This window comes from Tarenaya hassleriana, unplaced genomic scaffold (assembly GCF_000463585.1).
Source record: "Tarenaya hassleriana unplaced genomic scaffold, ASM46358v1 Cleome6, whole genome shotgun sequence".
NCBI classification, from domain to species: Eukaryota; Viridiplantae; Streptophyta; class Magnoliopsida; order Brassicales; family Cleomaceae; genus Tarenaya; species Tarenaya hassleriana.
The window spans coordinates 3,649,767-3,670,023 of NW_010968505.1; the positions used below are offsets into that span (position 1 = coordinate 3,649,767).

Below are 20,257 nucleotides of genomic sequence, written 5' to 3' on the forward strand. Positions count from 1 at the left end.
TACGTACCTTCGCCGCGAAGAGCGGAAGAAGGCGGAGGAGGAGATTAATCGGATGATGATGTTCAGTTCTATCCATCGCGTCCCCGATCATGGCGGCGAATCCAGCGTCGAATCCGCGATGCAGAATCTTGTTTTGAACGATCAACAAGACAGTAGCCACAATACAAATGCTCCTACTGATGCAAATACTATGCCGCCTCCTCCTCCCCCTCCTCCTGTCGTTGAAACGCCAAGCACGGTTCTTAACATCGGCGGGGGAAGCAGCGACTGCGGCAGCGTCAGACGACCGAACTATATTCCTCACTTTCTCAAAAGGGTACCCAATATCCGAGCCCGAAGTCCGCAGCTTCTTCACCAGGTAACTATCGAAAACTAGATTGATCTTTTACCGGTTTCGAGTATATGTATCAGCACTGATTTTCGGACGTTTCTCTCGGGTTTTTCGAAGGAGGTTTGGGGATGTGATCGATGTGATTCATATGCAAGAAGTGGAGGGAAACGAGCAGCCGCTGTACGCGAGGATGGTCCTGCATTCGGGTTCCAACATTCCCATGATGCTAAGCGGGCGGAGCAAGAACAAGTTCACCATCAACGGCAAGCACGTCTGGGCCCGTAAGTACGTTCGGAAGGGCCCTAGGTCCCCGACCGACGCTTCCTCCTCTTATGTCGGCTCTCCCTGACACCAGAACCGTGTCCAACCCTAGGGTCTGACCCCCCCTCTTCAGAATAAATAATGTGTTGTGATAGTTTGCAGTTGTAATTTTCAGGTTTCGGTTAGAAGATTACAGACCGTGGGATTATCTGGCTCATATTATGAATGCAAAACTCTTATGTTTCTGAATTCGGAGTTACTTTTACATAGGGGAGAGAAATAAGGTTTCTGCATCTAATAACAATGGCGAAATCTGCTTTTCTGCCACTGAAACCTACAAGTTTATGCCTATATTTCCAACAGATGATTACAAAGATCTCTGCATGATCAGAATGATGACGAACCACTCGAAAAAATCGGATTTCCTGAAGAAACCGGCTGTTGCGCTGCAAAGATATTCACATAGAATCAAACAATTACGACGCGATCATGCATATATAACGATGTCTACGTATGTACGTAAGTGCGAGGAAATTATGAATGGATAACAACAACAATACAATAGCGTTTCGAGCACGTAAAATACGGAAATTACCTCTACAAACTTTCAGATTAAAACCAAGACTTGCAAACCTCTGGATTTGTTCAAATTTTGTCCCCAAGGTACTCTGAAATCTGAGCATATTCCAAATCACGCGGTCAATCCGTCAATTCAACGTTACTTCTAGCAAAGGTTGGCTTTTTCACGCGCATATACGTTTCCCGCGCATATGATTTTCCCGCGAAAATAATAAGCAAGCTTTCTTATAGTAAGAGTATCTGATAAAAGGATCTCCTTCAGCCACAAAAAGAACCAAGTCTTACCTCTCGAACAGCCCAAGCTTTAGAATAACGTCGGCAAGATTGGAGCGTTACCCTTTAGTTTGCTACCAACTGGAAGAGCTTTTTCCTATCCATAGTAAACTCTGCAACCACACCATCAACATCAACCTATGAGGAATGTTGATAAAACCCATACTTTAACAAAATCTAAGCTATGCATTTGAATCACAGAAAACATATCTAGTCTTCACATGTATACCTGCCGACCAAGAGCAACACATTGCCAAGAACATAGCCGATAATTCTGATTCCGTCTATTCAAGAACTGCAACATCAAGTAATCCAATCTGCCCCTGCATCCACGTGTTCAGATTCGGGTTCTCTCTCACTTCATATTCTGTGATTTTGCAACACCGAGGATAAGAAGACATTAAAAACGGGTTAAGAGGCTTTCACTTTCCGGTTCAAGGAAAAGAAAGAAATGGGTTGAAGAGCTCTCACCGTCCTTTTGCATATCAGGAAGCAATCACGAAGCATGTCTCTCCACAACTTTAGGATACTCATTAACCAAGTGTTCCAATACATTAAGCAAGACGATCAAACTATACTGAAAATCTACCATGTAAACACACACACTTCCACTTATGCAAACCACATTTGCCCCGAAACAGCATTGATCTCAAATTCCTTGTAGAGAAAACTTTTGGTACGTAATTCAATGGATCGAATAAAAGATATACATCAAGACTTTTCGAACGACCAATACGCAATCAATAAGGTACACCTCACTAGGTGAAGGCAACGAGAACCGAGGTGGTAATAACGGTGACCGGATAGTCCCTAAATAGAATAAATGACAAACTTGGAACAAAGAACCATTCTACTTACAATGGGATCAGACTGAATATCGAAACGAAGAACCACATAGTTAGTCATACGTGAAGTTGGTGGCATGAAATTATGCTTGTTCTGCTCAAACTAAGCTTCTCAAATCAACACTGCAACGCAATCACAACCAAAAATGCTTCAATCATATCTTCACCAAATGCCCAAAACGATCACAGACAATCACATTCACCTTTGGGCATCAACGTGAATTTTCATCAAATTCCCTAAACCTCTAGGGTTCAAGTCCAATTTCCACGTATCAATCAATAGACATGAAACAGGAATATCATCCTCGTTGCAACCTAATTCCCCAGAACTTACGTCCATTCGCATGAATTCTCTGATACTCGAGAAATACAGACCCAGTGGACAAGAAATAAACTCGAATGGGAATAAAAAGCTTAGCGTAGTCCAAGGGCGAACTAGTTTCACCCCACTCTACGGCATGTTGCGGCTGCGACCGGACCGTAGCGGCGGCGGGAGCCTCCGCCGCGACGACAACGATCGCGCACGGAACTGAAATAGCGCCGACGGCTTGTGGTTGGAGCTCGAGACGGAGAAGAGGATTGTACGGATGGGATGACCTAGGATTTTGAGACATGACAGAGTTAACAGTTTACCACATTTTGCTTGCAGAAGAAGAAGATGAGGAAGAAGCACCTTCCCTGCGTGCGGGGGAGAGAGAGAGAGAGTTTTCGTTTGTCGCTTGACAGAGAGATATGCATTGCGGTTTTAATATTTTCGTTATGGACTACGTGCCGTTTAATTGGAGAGAAACGACAGTTCATTTTGAAGCAAGTTGACGACGGGGGAGATGTATTATGGGCCTTATGTGGGGTTTGAAAAAATTTGAGCCTATTAAGACAGAAAAACTGACAAAAAACCATAGGCATTAGTTTTAAAAAAAGGTATTATTTTTACAAAAAAAAAAAAAATTAATTAATTACATGTATCAAAATGTGATGCGATGATATAAACTCAAGTTGATGGAAAAATTTATTTAAAATGATGATTGTAAACTAAAAGAAATTCATTTTGAACAACCGAAAGAGATCAATATACGTGAGAGTGAACAAAATATATTTGTTTGCATTTAAACCAAATCAAATATAAAACCCAAAGGAGAATTTAAAAAAAAATCAGAAAATAAATATTAAAAATAAAAGTGAAATCCAAAAGAGAAAAAAACTCCCATATGTAACTGGATATAATTTTTTAGATACCAAGATATCTAAAAAATAATAATGGAGCCGACCAATTAGGGGTGGGTGTTTCGGGAAACGGTTCGGGTTCGGGACGGAATAGATCGGTTCGGTTTTTTCGGTTTTACAAAAATAGGTACCAATCGGGTTTTTTATTGTATTCAGTTCGGTTCAGTTTCGGTATCGATTCGGTTCGGTTCCGTGTTTTATTAAAAAAAAATATTAGATTTCCTTTAAAAATATTCGGTTTTTCGGGATTTTTAAAGTTCGGTTCGGTTCGGTTCGGTTCCGGGAAAATTCGGTTCTCTAAAAATGGTACCGTTCGGGAAATAACAACGATTTCGGGTCGGGAAAAATACCGTTTTAACGGTTCGGTTCAGTCCGGTTCCGAAGAACCGAACCGAAACACCCAGCCCTACGACCAATGTGAGGGGTTTATATGGTCATGGGAATCCAAAAGACATATATAGTCACGTTTCCCATGATTTTAACTCATAAAATTTTTAGCTTTACCAAAATTGTAATGTTCGACACCCACATTTCATCCAAAAAAAAAAAAATTTATAATGTTCGGTTGTGGACTGACCAAATTAAATATCCACTTCCTATAGTATTTAGTGCATCTCATCCATTTCAAACGTATAGGTTTCCATTTATATCAAGTATATATTATATATGCAATTATTGCCATTTTCATCAACTTGATTTTGCAAAAAAGAAAAATCGAACTGAAAAATATTTAGACACATTGTAAGAAAAGAGAAAATGAAGAGTTTAGGGCACAAAATATTTGCAAGTTTATGATCGACGTCATTTTATATATCTTATATAATTTGAGAAACATGGAAAACTTGATATAAAAAAAAATCATCAAATGGTTGGTCGAAATCATGGTGTGACTGTCTAATTATTTCGTAATGTGATACATTTCAAGAAACATTATAAAGCTCCAACAAATTAAGCAAAGCGCCCAAGAGATAGAGCAGGGATCGTGTACGTGTTATAGCCTCACGCTTGGTGTTTTGTCACGTTCGTGATTCCTATTATTGAACATCATCATCATCTGCAAAAATGTAGAATCTCATTTCGTATCACAGATCGCCAAGAAAGTTTTATATTTCGACCGATCGGACGGGTGAGTAGATTACCTGATAGTTCGTCCCCGTATAGTTTTGGGAAAGATCTCGCTCGGGTTTATCGATATTATTTGCATGATCAGGAGAAATCCCGAGGCTGAGCTCGAGGTTTTGCTCTACATATTGTATGCCCAAAGACAATACCGAAAATCGGATATTATAGAACACTTGATAGAGCAGGCAATTGAAAGATAAGGCTATTGTGACCTAAGGGTTTGCTATCTCACGGCCATGGATTCAAACTAGGGTGGGCTTTTTTACCCGAGACCCGCGGGTTTTCGGATATCCTATCTCGTGAATTCTCATATGTAATTATTCGTGAGATGATGAGACCGATCTTGTGTCGTGGGTACCCGAGATATGATACCCGGATCTCACGAGATTGAGATCGAAACATTAACCCGACAAGAATGAGATTGAGACGGGTATCCTAAAAGGTCCGGGTACCCCGTCTGCGCCCGGCCCTGGTTCAAACCATGCTTTGAGGATATTTGTTTGTGTGGGTGAATACTCTTTTACAAAGAGGAAACAATAACCGATATTCAAGCTTTACTTATATGAATTTACGAAATGGAAACAAGTACGTACCTTCGCCGCTCGATGAACCAAACGATGTCCTTATTCCATATCTATCCGTCCGAATGCCATTACTGTATCCGATTTCCGATATTTCACAAACCCTAACGTGCAAAAAATTCATATAATTAACAACAAATTATATATGGAACATATATATATATATATGTATATATATGGAGAGCGATGATACTTGTCACGAGCAACCCATTGAACCGGTTTAGCCTCCCACTGCTTTCTGAATCTGTAGAGGTTTCTATCTTCGTTGCTTTGCCTCCGAATCACCAGAACAATCTCCTCCTTTGTCAACTTCTTCATCTAATTAGTAACCAATTAATCAGTCATTTACTGATTAGATGTTGACATTATAGTTAATGAGTAATCATGGATTAGTACACTTAATCATTCATATAGTATAACGCCCATTACAGTATTATAAATATAAATATATACGTACACACACATATATATATATATATATATGCACCTGTTTCATTTCTTCAACATAATCACTAGCTCCAAAGTTGATATCAGCATCAGGTCCACGGAACATTATAGCCGCACGATCGTATGCTCTAGGATGTTAATTTAAACATATAATCAAGATATAATAATTAATGAACTGATTAATTATGTTTTTTTTTTTACAGAAAACTAGAAACAAGACAGCCTAACCTAGCTGCTGCATGGGCGGTGTCAAAGCCACCTGTGTTTTAGAACAAAAAATGAAGCAAATGCGTTATCAGTTATATTACGGGAGAATGCTTCTTATATATTTATAAACGTGTAATATTATATTATAGGTGTAATTCTGAATAGTAAATACAAATATTCAAAATACTATATATATATATATATATATATATATATATATATATATATATATGTCTTCTCGAGTGTGTACAGAGATTGAAAAGTAAAATGCAGCAGTGGTTTTGGTAAGAATATCAACAATTAATGTCAATAAAATTTCTGTATATTTAGGGTTATAACTAAGACTGCAGGATCTTGAATGTTTCTAATGTATCGATACAAAATAAAATTACAGACACCTTTTACAATACTATATTTATAAATTATGCATCAGTATATGTAGTTATAACTTATATGTGTTCTTATTCTTACCCAAATAGACTTGCTTCCCGCAATCCCTATGAGCCAAAACATAATCACAAATTAGTAAAAAATTATGTAACCATGTAAATGTAATCGAAATTATCTAATATATATATATATAATCATTTCAAAGTAGTTGCCAAAAGCTTATTGAACGGTGAAATCCGAGTGTTGTGGGCACTTAAACTTTTGTGAGACACTTAATTCAAGTGATTCGTCTCGAGACCAAAAACTTTAAGATAAAGTATACGTTAGGGCTAATCCAATATAAAATGTGAAATTCAAATAATGATGAATATATCAAAATATGTTATAAGATATGATATATAATATGAAACAATGTACCATATATGTGACTCCCATCGACCGGTTCTCCGGTAAAAGGTTACACCTCTATAAGGAGAGCTCCGGGACCGTGGTCCTCGCGGGCTCCTCCTCTTCCCCTCCGGTTTACTGTCTCCGTCGTTGGATCCGTCGTACAATTTCAGCCACTTTTCCCCATCTGACGATTCCTCAAACCCTTTTTCTCCGGCGGCGGAAATCGCCGGAAAGTTAGAGGATTCCGGCGAAGGGATAGTTTTGTCTTTTTGCAGTATCCCGAAGCTGATGAAGCCTCCTGTGGTGGAGGAGTAGATCGCCGACGAGCTTGACGCCCCCGAATCTTCCTCCGACAAGATTCCAGAATCTTTGAGAAGATTGTCCGATTTCACCGCCGGGTTTTCCCCGTTGCCGTGATATTCACCGGCCGGAGATTCGCCGTCTCCGGAAAATATCTCGAGGCTTAGATCCAAGTGCATGGCTTTTTCTCACCCTCTCTTCTTTCCCTTCCCTTTTTGGCAAGTTTCTAGATAATTTATTGGACAGACAAGATTCAAGAAAGGGTTGTACTTTTACCAAACAGGAAAGAAACCAAAGGGATGTACTTGAGGAGAGAGAGAGAGAGAGAGAGAGAGAGAGAGATGCTGTTTCGTTAACGAGAAAATGAAATAAAATTTACAAGAGAATAGAAAGCGGGTATGGAGATGTTGGGTTGTCTACTCTCTAACTGTTTTTATTTCTTCGTTTGGTTATTATTCGGAACTCTTCAATCCTTCAATAAAAGTCAATATGGACAAGTCAATCAAGCACGTGGATTGCATGCATGTCTTTCACAAGCATTTTACATAAAAATCACTCAATTATTTCTCATGATAATAATAATAATTATAACTCATAAGCGTATATTAAGCCAACTATAAATTAAATTAGTTTAGACTTATTGTAAAACATATAAAGGTAATAAAGGAAAAGATAAATCGATAAATTAATTTCGTGTCAGCGTTCCCTATTTCTTTTGTAGAAAATAAAAGCGTACGGTAATTTCCCTTGTATCCAAAAAAAAAAGCGTACGGTAATTAATAGATATGGACACGTAATATCTCCTACCTATATGCATGGCCCCATTTCTTGTAGAAAATAAAAGTGTACGGTAATTAGTTAATGTGGACAATTATCTCCTACCTATTAGGGCTGGGCACTCGGATACTCGTCTCACGGATACCCGATTTTAGGGTATTCGTAATTTTCAAATCCGAATCTAAATCTTACTTTTCAATACCCGTGAATCCGAATCTAAATTCGGATAATAAAATTTTTAAAATCGGATACCCGAAAATTATGATTATAAATAATTATATTTTTATATTTATATAATATTTTTATAAAATATAATTATTTTAGATTAAATAATTTCATATATTTTAATATTAATTCAAAAAATTAAATTTATTATTATTTATCTCTTATTATCTCCTTTGTCTCATATATTTTATCATAATTCATCAATTTTTATAAATATATCTTCATTTTTTCAAAATTTTATATATGAATATTGTTGTTTTTCTTAAATAAATCCGGATCCGGATACCCATAAATACTCGATCATTATTCCGGATACCCTTACCCCGGATACTCGTAAATACCAAATCCCGGATACAAATCTTATAACTAAATATCCAAACCTCCCGGATCCAAATATCTCAATTTTTCCGAGTATCCGACCTGTAACCACCCCTACTATCTATACATGGGCACCCACACACATATATAAGGAGTTGGATTGGATATATATATATATATATATATATATATCATATATTATATATTAAAATATTTATTTAACAAAAAACTTATATTAATTAAATATTTACTGTTAAATTCTATCTATATTCGATTTAAATTCATTTTTATTAAAATGTATGTTGAAAATACATTAAAATATATTTAATATTTTATTCATATTTGGCTATCTTAATTTTGTCTAAAACTATGTTTAATCCGTCTTTAATTGAATTTTATTTAACATATAATTTGATAATATTTAGTCTTTATATAATAAAGATGTACCACTTGATAGCTATTGTATACTCAGGGAGAGAGAGAGAGAGACTATATCACATTAATTTAAATATAAATATGTGTAGGCCCAAGTCAAGTCCATGCATGAAGGTTTCCACATAAAATGGAACGTTTTTCATCTTACAATTTAAATGCACGATTTCATTCTTAATTTGCGACCTTAATTTAACTTTAACTGCTAATTTTTTAGTTCAATCATGCATTGGTTTTTGTATTCATTTATGATTATTTTATAAACTCTTTGACTAAACAAGTTTTAGCGTGTAGATTGAAAGTCTTTTGAAAAATATTTTTTTTACATAACAATTCTAAAATTTAAATATCATCTTTTTAATCAATATAATTTTATTTTAAATATTTTAATACTTAATATAAAAAATAGATTCTGATGAAAATTTTCGATAATAATAGTAACTATAAATAATATTTTTAGAGTGATATTTTGTTTTCTAATAAATGTTAAATTTTTTAAAAGCGAATATGGAGAAAATAAATAATTGTTATAGACCATATAAAAATTACAGATTTTAAAAGAAACATTAAGACAAATATAATTAATTTTATTGTTCTGACTTTTCTCCAAAATAAATTGAAACACAAGTTTCTGATGTTTTCTCTTTGAAAAAAAAATGATAAGATCTTTGTTATGTCTAGGGTGACCGTTTGGAATTTTGATTGGGTTATAGAAAAATTATAATCTGTCATTTTTTAGATAAAATTCGCTTCGCTTCGATTTTTCCTTGTTATAAAAAACTTATTTTTTTAAAAAAAAATGGATGATTTTTTTTAATACATTTGGCCGCTTCGATTTCGTTTTTTTAAGATTTAAAAAAGTTATAACTACTCATTTTTTATGTTGAAATCAGTTCAGTTATGAATTTATAGTTATATCTTATTCGATTCAATTCGACTATTTGGTTAATAATCAAAATGACGAGAGTAATTATGCCATTTATTTTTTCCGAAGGAATATCCCTCATTTAGCCAATTGTTAATTATTATCTAACAATGTGGATTATCCTTCTCATACAAGCGCATCATATGATGCCACGTCTACATAAGAAGTAAGTGTTTAGTGGGGACCAATGGGTTGCTGCATTGCCTTGACACGTGTTTTTATCCTGTTTGGTGTTAAAACGTCACTGCTTACGTCATAACATGCCTTACGGCTTACGGCCCTTACATCCACTGATACGTATACCTATATACATATATATATACGTATCTTACAATACTCGCATATTTGTTATATCATACGGTCAAAAATAAATTATATATATATATATTCAAATATAATATTTCCTAAACTTGTATTCGTACGTTGTCTCTACGGTATAATCGATTTAGAGACGATCAAACACATTTTCAAGAATATAATTATGGTTTATTTAAGTGAAAAGTATATATTTAGTTAAAATGTAGATCACGAGAACAAAAGTCAGACTGATAATTATAATTTTATTTAATGAGTTTGGTTAACATTTGAATTCTTTCAGCAACTAGTTGCATTATGATCTCTTCAAACTATTCAAAAAAGTTTAAAATATATTTCATTTTTGACAAAACCCAACGCGCAGAAGAACAATTAGAAAATTTTGAATATTTCATTGAAGAACCCAAAACTTACATCCCACATTTTCCACTAGGGATAGTCATTTCGATTATTAACCGAATAAAACATAATTGTATCCAAACCGAATCCGATATCAAAACTGAACGGTTATGATTTTTTTAAACTCGACAAAACCAAAACCAAACCGAATAAAAAGATAATCGAAAAAACCGATTGAAAAATATATTTTTTTACCGAAACCAAACCAAACCCGAACCAAAAAAAATATTTTATTTTAGTTAGATTTAGATTTTATTATTTTTTTAGTATTTTACTAGCCCCTCGACTCGGCCTAGAGAATAGAGGAGGAAATCGAAATCCCTAAATGTGAAAATTTAATGACTTTTTTTTGTTTTCAAATCCCTAAATTTTCCGTCAGCAAAAAAACCTAAGCGTCATAAGCGAGCCTCGCCCCTCGTGCACGGGCATCGTCACTTGCCCTTCTCAACCTCTCACCGTCAGCCTTCGGCTCTCGCCCTCGGCTCGGCCTTAAACTCACCCTCGGCCTTTTCACAAGATATCCGAACCATTGGTGTAAAGATACTGATCAGATAAAGATTAGATCACGGACGGATAAATATGACACGACATTAGAATAGAAACAGGCGAGACAAAAAAAGGGTGTTTTGTCGGAAAAACGTTCAAGTTCTAAACGATGATATTCAGACAGCAGATTGTTTTTCACCGCAATAGGAAAAGAGCAAATCTGAGATCTACATGAGCATTTCTCAGAACAATCATCTCAAGATGTACCTGCATTGGTCGGCTCATGAATCTGGATGGAAGTTTTCGACAAGCTTGCTTCGAGTTCATTTAGCTCATCAATGTCCAAGTCGTCATCATCATCATCGACGTCCTCGTCTTCATCGACATCCTTGGACGTATTACCAGCGACAGCGGAAGCGCTTGGTCCTGCTTCAGTTTCTTTGCTCTTCGCCTGAGAGAAAAAAATTCAATCAATCTTATCAATCAACCAAAACGCTCCCACACAGACCAATATCCACACCGTTACACGGATACACTGTGCATGAGAGCGAGAGAGAAGGTAACCTTTTGATCACTCTGCTCAGGTTCTTTTTCTCTCTCGTAATCTTCATAAGCCTCGGCATCATCCACAAACAAGCTTGCATTGGCAAGAAACAGCTCCCGACCACTGAAACACGTCGAGGATGAGAGCCAACTCATGAGTTCAACATATGTTCAAGGCGACGAGAAACACTGCAGCAGAAAAAAGAGGCAAGCAGTGGGGCATATAGCTGAATAACAGATAGACACCTCATACGATCATTCTTAGCTCTCTCTGCCTGTTGAGCAGCCAAACCAGCATCCCTTTCATCCATCTTTTTCTTTTTCCATTCCATAAATAATTCCGGAGTCATTGGAGTTGACTTCGTCAGTTTAGCTCGCTGAAACAAAAGACAAAGAAAAAATCAATTGTAGGAACGTCTCATGAAATAAGTCTCCCATAAGCATAAAATAAAGGGTCCATCAAGATAAAGGAGAGTAAATCATATTCAGAAACGTAGACAAATCTCACCTCGTTCTCAATCTCTTCTTCTACTGGCCTCTTCTGCGATTCCTCTTCCAGGAGGGCTTTCATTTGCGATTTTAGGACATATCCAGGAGGAAGAGCATGTCTGTAATGGCAATCTTTGCCGCCATTTGGGCAAGCCCAGAACCAACCATACTGTTTCTTTTCCACAGCTTCCAGAAAGTACTTGCAAACCTATGCATAGGTACATTACAAAAATGATTAGCAATAATGCAATAGCTTATTATCACCCAATGACAAAATCTCATCAGCATAAAATTTCATACATCGAGCATGCCCATTCAAAAACTATTCATAAAAACAACAATTGCCGAAAGGCATGCTTAGATCGTAAGGATCTACAATGTTATTGAATATTGAACCATGCAAACAGCCCAATAAGTTACAGAACGAGGTCCAAAAACCTTCTCCTGGCGACCCAGAACTATATGACCTTGTTGACTGGTAATAGATAACATTCAGCACATTTTTCCATTTTCCTTTTGCACAAGAAGTCATTACATAAATTCAAAGGCAAAAAGCATTTTGAAGGATCTAGTTTGACGAAGCAGTAACTACGATGCCGTAACACCAGGATGTGAGCCATTGTTTTTCATTGTTGCCCCCTATATGCTCAATCTTCATGGTACGCCTTGGAATAAAAAACTTCTCAAAACAGTTTCCTCACACACACACCTAAAAAATTAACCTACCTCTTCCCCAAATTCCACAGATTCCAAAAGCAAGCAAAGAAACGAGGCATAACAGGCTAACACATGTGTCTTCTATTAAACAGTTGCATAAAAGTGATTACAACCAATCTTAACAAAGCTTTAATTGAAATAAACACTTCAACAAGAAGCAAAAAGGATGTTCACAAGCCGATTTCTGCCATCAACATGAGGTAATAAATCACATGATGCCCACAGAATCTCATATCAGCTACTCTCAAAAGTAAAGCAGATGTATTATTTAGTCTAATCTGTGAGAACCCATCTCACAGTGAAGGCTTGAGATCATATAGCGTACATACACACAATGTATTCCCATGTTTACGGTATATATCAGAGGAAACACATCCAATGGTAGATTTGTACATTTGAACAGATGCCTTCCAGAAACGTCTGGCAACATATCAACCCAAAAATAGGTATCAATATGATATGTATAAGGGAAGAGAAAGAACATACGATATCTGTGGGTTTGTTCTGGTTATACTCGTTTTTCTTTGATTCCACGACTTTCTCGAGGGTCTCTTGGTCCCATTCCTCCATGGTCTCCTCTTTAAACGCAACAAAAACATCATAAGACCAAACAAAACAAATAACATTTAAGATCAGCTCAGAAAGGATTGACATAACAACAGACCACCACGCATGGCTTCTTACCTTTATCACGCTTATCGCTGTATATGTCAATTTTCTCACCCTTCCTTTGTACGTTCAAATCATGGGAGAACTTGCACTTGAATCCCTTCTGACACTGACCTGCCTTGAAGAATTCACAAAGGATCGACTTTGGATCCACACCTGTGAAAAATTCACCAAATCACCGTCATATCAATGAAAAACCAGAGGCCACGAAATCGATAAGCAACGAAAATGAGAGCAGAAAACAAAAAAGATCACATTTTCCAGATGAAATGAAAGCATCCATGGAACATACATACCTGGGGGGACTTTCGGCTGACTAATCGCTACCTTGAACAGCTCATTCAATTCCTTTTCTCTCGCTTTCTCTTCCTCTTTCTTTTTCTGCCCGCAAAAATCACTTTTCCTTAAGAATTAAAGGAGAAATCGCAAACTGAAATTTCATAAAGCCTCTCGTTTGGAAGAAATGTACGACAAAAAAAGCTGTAAACGATAGAACTATATCCAAGCTTCACATGTCTAAACAATCCACGAAACCTAAAATCAGACAACACATCTCCCGATTCACAGAAAAAATCACAAAAATTTCATGGAAACCGAGCAAAATAGCGGAAATGGATCCACCGAATCTGGAGACAATCCGAACCTTGACGGCGACTTTAGACGGGTCGACTTTGGGCTGAACAGATTGCTTGAGATTCTGAACGTACTTCTGCACATTCTTACTTTTGTTCTTGTTCTTCAAGCCGAAAGTTTTGTCTTCGACGACCTTCTGCTTCTTCGCCAAATCGGCCTTCGCTTGCTGCTTCGGCGGCATCTTAATCGCAGAGAGTAATCACAAAACGCAGCAACTGATCTTATCAGATTGGAGTGGCAAGTGTACGAGGATCGATCGAAAGGAAGGGGCGATACCCAATGTCTTAAATTAGGGTTTCTCTAGCTGATGAATGTGAGTACCCTAATCCTTTTTCCTTTACAAATGTTTTTTTTCTTTTATTGCGTTACAAAAAATATTATTTAAAAAACATAAAACTTATCATGTTCTTTAAAATCTAAATAAAACGTCAATTATAATAATCATTTTATTTTTAACATATGGTTTTTATTAGTTTAATTTTAAACAAATTATAATTGATCGACACATAAATAATGTTACAATTCATGAATCATAACACTAGAAAGCCGTCTAAATAAAGCATAAAATAAAAAAGAAAAAAAATGAGAAAGCTAAAAAAAAGAATAGGGGGCAAAAAAAAAACTTCGTCGCGCTCCTATCCTCTTCTCCTCCAACCCCTCAATTATCCATCGTCTCTTTCCCCAAAACCATTCAACAATGGAAGCGGCCACTCTCCTCTCCTTCTCTTCCTCTCTCTCACCTCTCTCTCACCACAAAACCCTTAACCCAAAACCCAGAAACTCGAAATTCTCCCTCCCTACCATCCAATGCGCCATTTCCCGATCCAAGAAGGAGGAAACGGTCGAGTCCGTCAAAACCCAGCTCGAGAATTGCCACCTCCTCGCAGCAATCAACTACAAGGGTCTGACCGTAAAGCAGTTCCAAGATCTCAGGAGGTTTATGCCCGAATCCACGAAGGTTCTTGTCGCGAAGAACACTTTGGTCATCAAAGCCATCGAAGGCACCAAATGGGAGGCCCTCAAGCCGTGTATGAAGGGCATGAACGCTTGGCTATTCGTCCACACCGACGAGATTCCTTCCGCGATCAAACCCTACAGGAGTTTCCAGAAGGAGAGAAAGCTCGAGGAGAATGACTTCGCGGGCGCGGTGTTCGAGGGGAAGTTCTACGGTCCGGGCGATTTCAAGGCGCTCGAGACGATGCCGACAAGGGCCGAGGTTTACGCGAAGATGCTCGGAGCTCTGCAGTCTCCGGCGATGGGTCTGGTGAGTACTCTGCAGGCCCCGGCGAGAGATGTCGTGATGGTGCTTAAAGCTTATGTGAAGAAGTTAGAAGATGAGAGTGGTGCGTAGTGGAGAAGACAGTGTAAGTAATCGGAAGTGGATTGCAAATTTGCAATGTAAGGTATCATTCGTCATTGTACTCAGAATTCATTTGATAGGCAATTGAATTGTTTAGCGTGGAGATGGAATTCCGAATCTTGGCATTGATCGATCATTCGATCTGATCAGACAGTTATGGGAGTTTTAAGTTGCAGAGACAGCACTTTCTTCGCCTCGTAGTCATTGCATTCTGCTGGCATGTAGCGCTTGTCCAAAGCCGAGACCGGCTCTTGGATGAGATGATTTCGAGTTCACAAGATCTCGGAGAATTCCGACACAGATTCCGAGCCATACCGTCCAAACCACTTGCGCTATTTTTTTTATAATAGATGGGAACCCGCCATACGATTCTTCAGACCGGATTCCGCATCGCCCCACAGCGTTCGGGCCGAACAATCGGTATCGCGAATAGTAAACCCCCGACCCTACGCAACAGCCGGCAAACCACGCAGAGTAGTTAAACCAACCGAAACTGACCGACTCAAGAGAGTTTCCATACCCGGTTTCGAATCCACAACCTCAATATGAGTTGGCTTGTCATCAACCATTTGCGTTATTTTTTAGTTAAAAGTAAAATACGGCTACCGATGTTCCATTATTGTCCGACAGCTTCCCAAGTCCCGACTCTCAAATCCATATCTCGGACACCTACGAGTTACGGTGAGGGTTTGGGTATTCACTGATATTCGCCTGACGGGTTAGTGCGAGAGGTTGAGGCAAGTTGCGACCATGAGGTGAAGCGAGAGGGCACGGTGAGATGACGAGGGGAGAGAATTAAGAGGCGAATGAGATGAACCAAAGACCGCAAGAGATGTATCTACGAAGTATGCAGTGATATCTGACCAGTGTCACCAATAAAACAACAAATGAAGAGGGTGAGTGGGGCGACTAAAGCCGCTGAGGTAAAATCACCCTCATTCCTCGTTTGTGATACAAATATATATACATGCTTATATGCATATGTTTATATAGACATTTACATAAATACACTCGTATAATACACCTATACATAGATATACACATTTATATACATATACACACGCTTATACTCATCTATGGACACATACATGATATATCTACATGCTTATTCGCAAACATAACTCACATAACTCTCAACCCTTTCATCAAATATACCAACAACTAAACCAGAATCTTTTTGAATCCTCCACATTCATAATCTGGAAACCAAACAGGATTTGATAGAATCATCCAATAATATTCTTCATTGGAACGTGTCACATACATATCAAAATAATTCCGTAATCCGAATTCCGTTCAGAAACATAACAAACACCCAAAATCACTCTTGAGACTGGGAATTCATTGAAGGGAAAAAAAAAACGATCTCGGTTTTGGTCCGAACGAAGAGCCGCCAAACAAAAAAAAGATAATTTTATGGTTAGTTATATAATTTAATGACAGATATAACAATAAAAAAATATCATGATATAATAAATTGATTTGGATTATTACAATGGTATTAAAACATTAGAAACAAAGTGATAATAAAAATATTGTACGGTGGAATATAAGATAAAATAATATTATTACAATGTTTTTAACAGTTGGAATTTTAACACATTGGGTGATCTACTTGTGTAAAAAAAAAACGACTACACGTGGGGATGACCTCCTCGTGTTTTGTCTCCATCGATTTCTTCGCCAAAGTTGCTGCTTCTCCATCTCCGCGTGTTATCTCACGCGCCGCCGCCTCGGTTCAGTCTCCGGTCACCATGGCATCCGCGGCTAAGAACACCGCTCGAGTTGCCGCCGTTCAGATGACCTCGGTCAACGATTTGGCCGCGAATTTCGCCACCTGCTCTCGTCTTGTCAAAGTGCAGTATTTTTACCCCCTATCGTCTCTCTCTCTCGCCCGGATTTCGATTCTTTATGGTTTTGATTTGATTCTATGCCGAAAATTGTTTCGTTTGTTTGGCCAATCGATCTTCCGTGCATATTCTTGAACTCTCTTTACTTTGATCCGATGTGACTTTGGGGGTTTTTTCTCTCTGTTTCTGAAATCTAAGAATGCGATGAAATAAGAACACAGAATGATTTGCTTCGTAAAATGATTAGCTTTTTAAGCAATGGTGAAGTGACTTTTTTCGTGTTCATACCGAAATTCATGTTTCTGGGTAGAAGTTCTTATTTTGAAGGAGGAAACACATTATTCTAACCATTTACAATGTTTTGTGCAAGTAAATGATAGTGTCGGCTCGTTGATCTAACTTGTATTGTTTTTTGCATTTACTTGTGTGTGGCAAAAAGGAAGCTGCATCTGCCGGGGCAACGTTGATTTGCTTCCCGGAGAATTTCTCCTATGTCGGTGCAAAGGAAGGGGACAGTGTGAGAGTGGCGGAGCCGTTAGATGGGCCTGTGATGCAGCGTTACTGCTCTCTGGCGAGGTAGCGGCAGTTCTTGGTTCATGTCGGTTGAACTCGTTAGAACGTTTTCCTTATCGCTTGTTAACTTGTCGTTTGTTTCAGGGACTCAAACATTTGGTTGTCTCTTGGAGGCTTCCAAGAAAGATTCGATGAAACGCGTCTGTGTAATACACATGTAGTGATTGATGATGCCGGGGTTATCAGAAGCACTTACCGGAAAATGCATCTGTAATAACTACTGAGTTTATGATCTCGGTTTCTCGAGTGGATCTTTCTTTGATATGGTTCTCTTTTGCATTCGGGTTTTTCTCAAGGATATGCCCTTTTATCTGAATTATTCGCGAAAGATTCTTATGATTCTCTCTCTAACTATAAGACGCGACCGCTTCTTCCTTTTTGTTTTGAAGGTTTGATGTTGATGTTCCTGGGGGAAGCTCGTACAAGGAAAGCAGCTTTACAGTTCCAGGTAGGCTGAATCTTGCCTGTCTCATTGGCTAATTACTTTCGTATCGACGTCTTATCAGCTAGCATTGCCTAGATTACCCCTCTTAAATCATGAATTTTACCGTATCTTACTCGAACACCGTTCTCTCCACACGCAGATGATTTGTAACCGATGTGTTCTCATGTGTCTCTTGTCATCAGGGAAGGATATTGTTGCCGTAGACAGCCCTGTTGGACGTCTAGGCGTTACAGTATGTTACGATCTGAGATTCCCGAAGATATATCAGGAGCTCAGGTTCAACCATGGAGCACAGGTGACATCCTACACTGTAAATCTGCGCTCTGGTTATTTGTCAGTCGATGAAAGAACCGAAAGAAAACCTAAACAAGAACTAGTTTTGGCTTTGAACAAAGATAAAGAAACTGAGTTTGAAGAGAAAAAAAATGAAAAATCTGCAGTATGAGAAAGCTCAAATTTTGCAGGTTTTATTAGTACCTTCGGCTTTCACCAAGGTCACTGGGGAGGCGCATTGGGAGGTTCTTCTTCGAGCCCGAGCAATCGAAACCCAGTGTTATGTATGAAGATCTTCATATCATATATGTCCTTTTTGAACATTTTAGTCGCCGCTCCAACTCAACTGTCTCTTATTTCGGTTTTGATTCATCATATCAGGTCATAGCAGCTGCGCAAGCTGGAAAGCATAACGAGAAAAGAGAAAGCTATGGAGACACGGTGATAATTGATCCGTGGGGATCTGTAGTTGCGAGATTACCCGGTAGAGTAACTTTTGTAACCTTTCCCGTGTTTATAAAATGTTTTGACAGAGAGTGAAATCTCTCATTATCCCGCGCAAAATGATGGGTTTGATACTAATACATAACCTGGACCGATGCTGCAGACCGAGTATCCACTGGCATTGTCATGGCAGATATCGATTTTTCCTTCCTTGACTCGGTCAGGACGAAAATGCCAATCGATAAGGTAAATGCACGACAAGAACATACTTTCTGTCATATGGACAAAACAAAAACAGAGCCAAACTAATTTATGTTCTTGTTTTCTGTTTGGCCCTTGTGAAAAATCTCTGGTTTTGCCAAATTTTTGTCCTGCAGCACCGGAAGCCGATAGATCTGTGAAGATGGTGCTGTTTTTTTCTGGGAAGTTTGGTTCTTGGATCTTTCGTCCTATCAATCAGGTTGGCAGTTAATTTTCCGACATCTGGAAAGAAGTAAGTCTCTTGTGAATCTAGGAAGAGTTCACGTTCTTTCCTAAATAATGATAGTATGATTTTATGTGGGAATACTCTTGAGTCTTGAAGCATATGGACCCGTTCATTATTACATATGATATCCCGAATTCGGTTATATTTAGTTTGGTTTTTCTTGGACCGAACCAGAATTTCGACCAGCGGCAGTAAAGGTTTTGATGGGCAATCTGTAATAATATCATAGGAAGGAGAGTTTGATTAATGGTATTGATGATGATGATGATGATGGTGTTTTTTCCATGGAAGAACATGTCAATGCCATCAACATCTACGTATGCATCTTAAGTTTTGTTCATTATTTTTTCTTTTAAGATACTATGAACAATTGCCATATTTTAGAACATTTAGAAATTTCTGGTTTCGGGTATTTTCGAATTTGAATTGTTCACTTTTGAGATATTTACATCTATTAGATTTTTATATTAGGTTTCTGTTAAATTCTAATCGATTTTTATTAAAAAAATAATTGATTTTTTTACAAGAAATTTTTGTTTTACTGTCTATTATGTTCAGGTGTTTTAAAAAAATCATATTCACTGAAATCATAGATAATATATATATATATGAGTGATGGATACGGATAAAAAGACAGATAATGACAGATTTATGAATTAATGATTTAATTCTATGACTGTGTTTATAATATTTGTTGGATTTGAATATCTTATTTTTTCGGCAATGGATTAATACTTAGCCAGTAGATTAAATGATAGAAAATATTAAAGATGTTTTATCGGGCTAACTATATAAAATGATAGAAAACCTGTGGGGGAATATGGAAAATTTATATTGTTATCCTTTGTATTTAGTTTAATGCTCTTACTTATATTAGATATTTTTAGATCTTAAAATTTTAGTAAAATATACGTTCAATGATCATAGATTCGAATTTGATCTTCGTT

At 37.5% G+C, this 20,257-nt stretch overlaps 5 protein-coding genes across 7 annotated transcripts in view; 3 read left to right on the top strand and 2 right to left on the bottom strand.

Moving 5' to 3' along the window:
• Positions 1-1,037, top strand: part of LOC104799361 — a 1,804-nt gene extending 767 nt beyond the window's left edge. The window contains 3 exon segments of the mRNA XM_010521836.1: positions 21-274; positions 276-358; positions 449-1,037. Of these exon segments, the coding sequence (XP_010520138.1) occupies positions 21-274; positions 276-358; positions 449-680 (569 nt within the window). The 3' untranslated portion in view covers positions 681-1,037.
• Positions 1,038-4,391: 3,354 nt separating this feature from the next.
• Positions 4,392-7,292, bottom strand: LOC104799362 (ethylene-responsive transcription factor RAP2-7-like). The gene is made up of 8 exons (XM_010521838.1): positions 6,678-7,292; positions 6,342-6,367; positions 5,892-5,922; positions 5,704-5,791; positions 5,410-5,534; positions 5,229-5,320; positions 4,653-4,756; positions 4,392-4,567 (listed from the first exon to the last, which is right to left on the bottom strand). The coding sequence occupies exons 1-8, from the start codon at positions 7,127-7,129 to the stop codon at positions 4,505-4,507; spliced, it is 981 nt and encodes a 326-aa protein (XP_010520140.1). The 5' UTR covers positions 7,130-7,292; the 3' UTR covers positions 4,392-4,504.
• Positions 7,293-10,548: 3,256 nt separating this feature from the next.
• LOC104799363 (zinc finger CCCH domain-containing protein 21) lies at positions 10,549-14,208 on the bottom strand. Of its 3 annotated transcripts, none has more exons than XM_010521839.2 (9): positions 13,889-14,208; positions 13,542-13,626; positions 13,261-13,401; positions 13,063-13,154; positions 11,879-12,067; positions 11,617-11,747; positions 11,392-11,494; positions 11,095-11,278; positions 10,549-10,884 (listed from the first exon to the last, which is right to left on the bottom strand). In XM_010521839.2, exons 1-9 carry the CDS (start codon positions 14,057-14,059, stop codon positions 10,730-10,732), a joined length of 1,251 nt encoding a protein of 416 aa, XP_010520141.1. In that variant the 5' UTR covers positions 14,060-14,208; the 3' UTR covers positions 10,549-10,729. The 3 variants fall into 3 exon arrangements, with proteins under 3 accessions (XP_010520141.1, XP_010520143.1, XP_010520142.1); XM_010521841.2 differs by having other exon boundaries at positions 10,754-10,847; positions 13,889-14,206; XM_010521840.2 differs by lacking the exon at positions 10,549-10,884 and having other exon boundaries at positions 10,900-11,278; positions 13,889-14,205.
• Positions 14,209-14,467: 259 nt separating this feature from the next.
• On the top strand, positions 14,468-15,422 carry LOC104799364 (50S ribosomal protein L10, chloroplastic-like). Its single transcript, XM_010521842.1, has one exon. It carries the CDS (start codon positions 14,576-14,578, stop codon positions 15,227-15,229), a length of 654 nt encoding a protein of 217 aa, XP_010520144.1. The 5' UTR covers positions 14,468-14,575; the 3' UTR covers positions 15,230-15,422.
• Positions 15,423-16,853: 1,431 nt separating this feature from the next.
• Positions 16,854-19,653, top strand: LOC104799365 (nitrilase-like protein 2). The gene is made up of 9 exons (XM_010521843.1): positions 16,854-17,094; positions 17,528-17,664; positions 17,746-17,871; positions 18,051-18,109; positions 18,289-18,401; positions 18,571-18,663; positions 18,761-18,863; positions 18,987-19,069; positions 19,201-19,653. Exons 1-9 carry the CDS (start codon positions 16,885-16,887, stop codon positions 19,222-19,224), a joined length of 948 nt encoding a protein of 315 aa, XP_010520145.1. The 5' UTR covers positions 16,854-16,884; the 3' UTR covers positions 19,225-19,653.
• Positions 19,654-20,257: the final 604 nt, after the last annotated feature.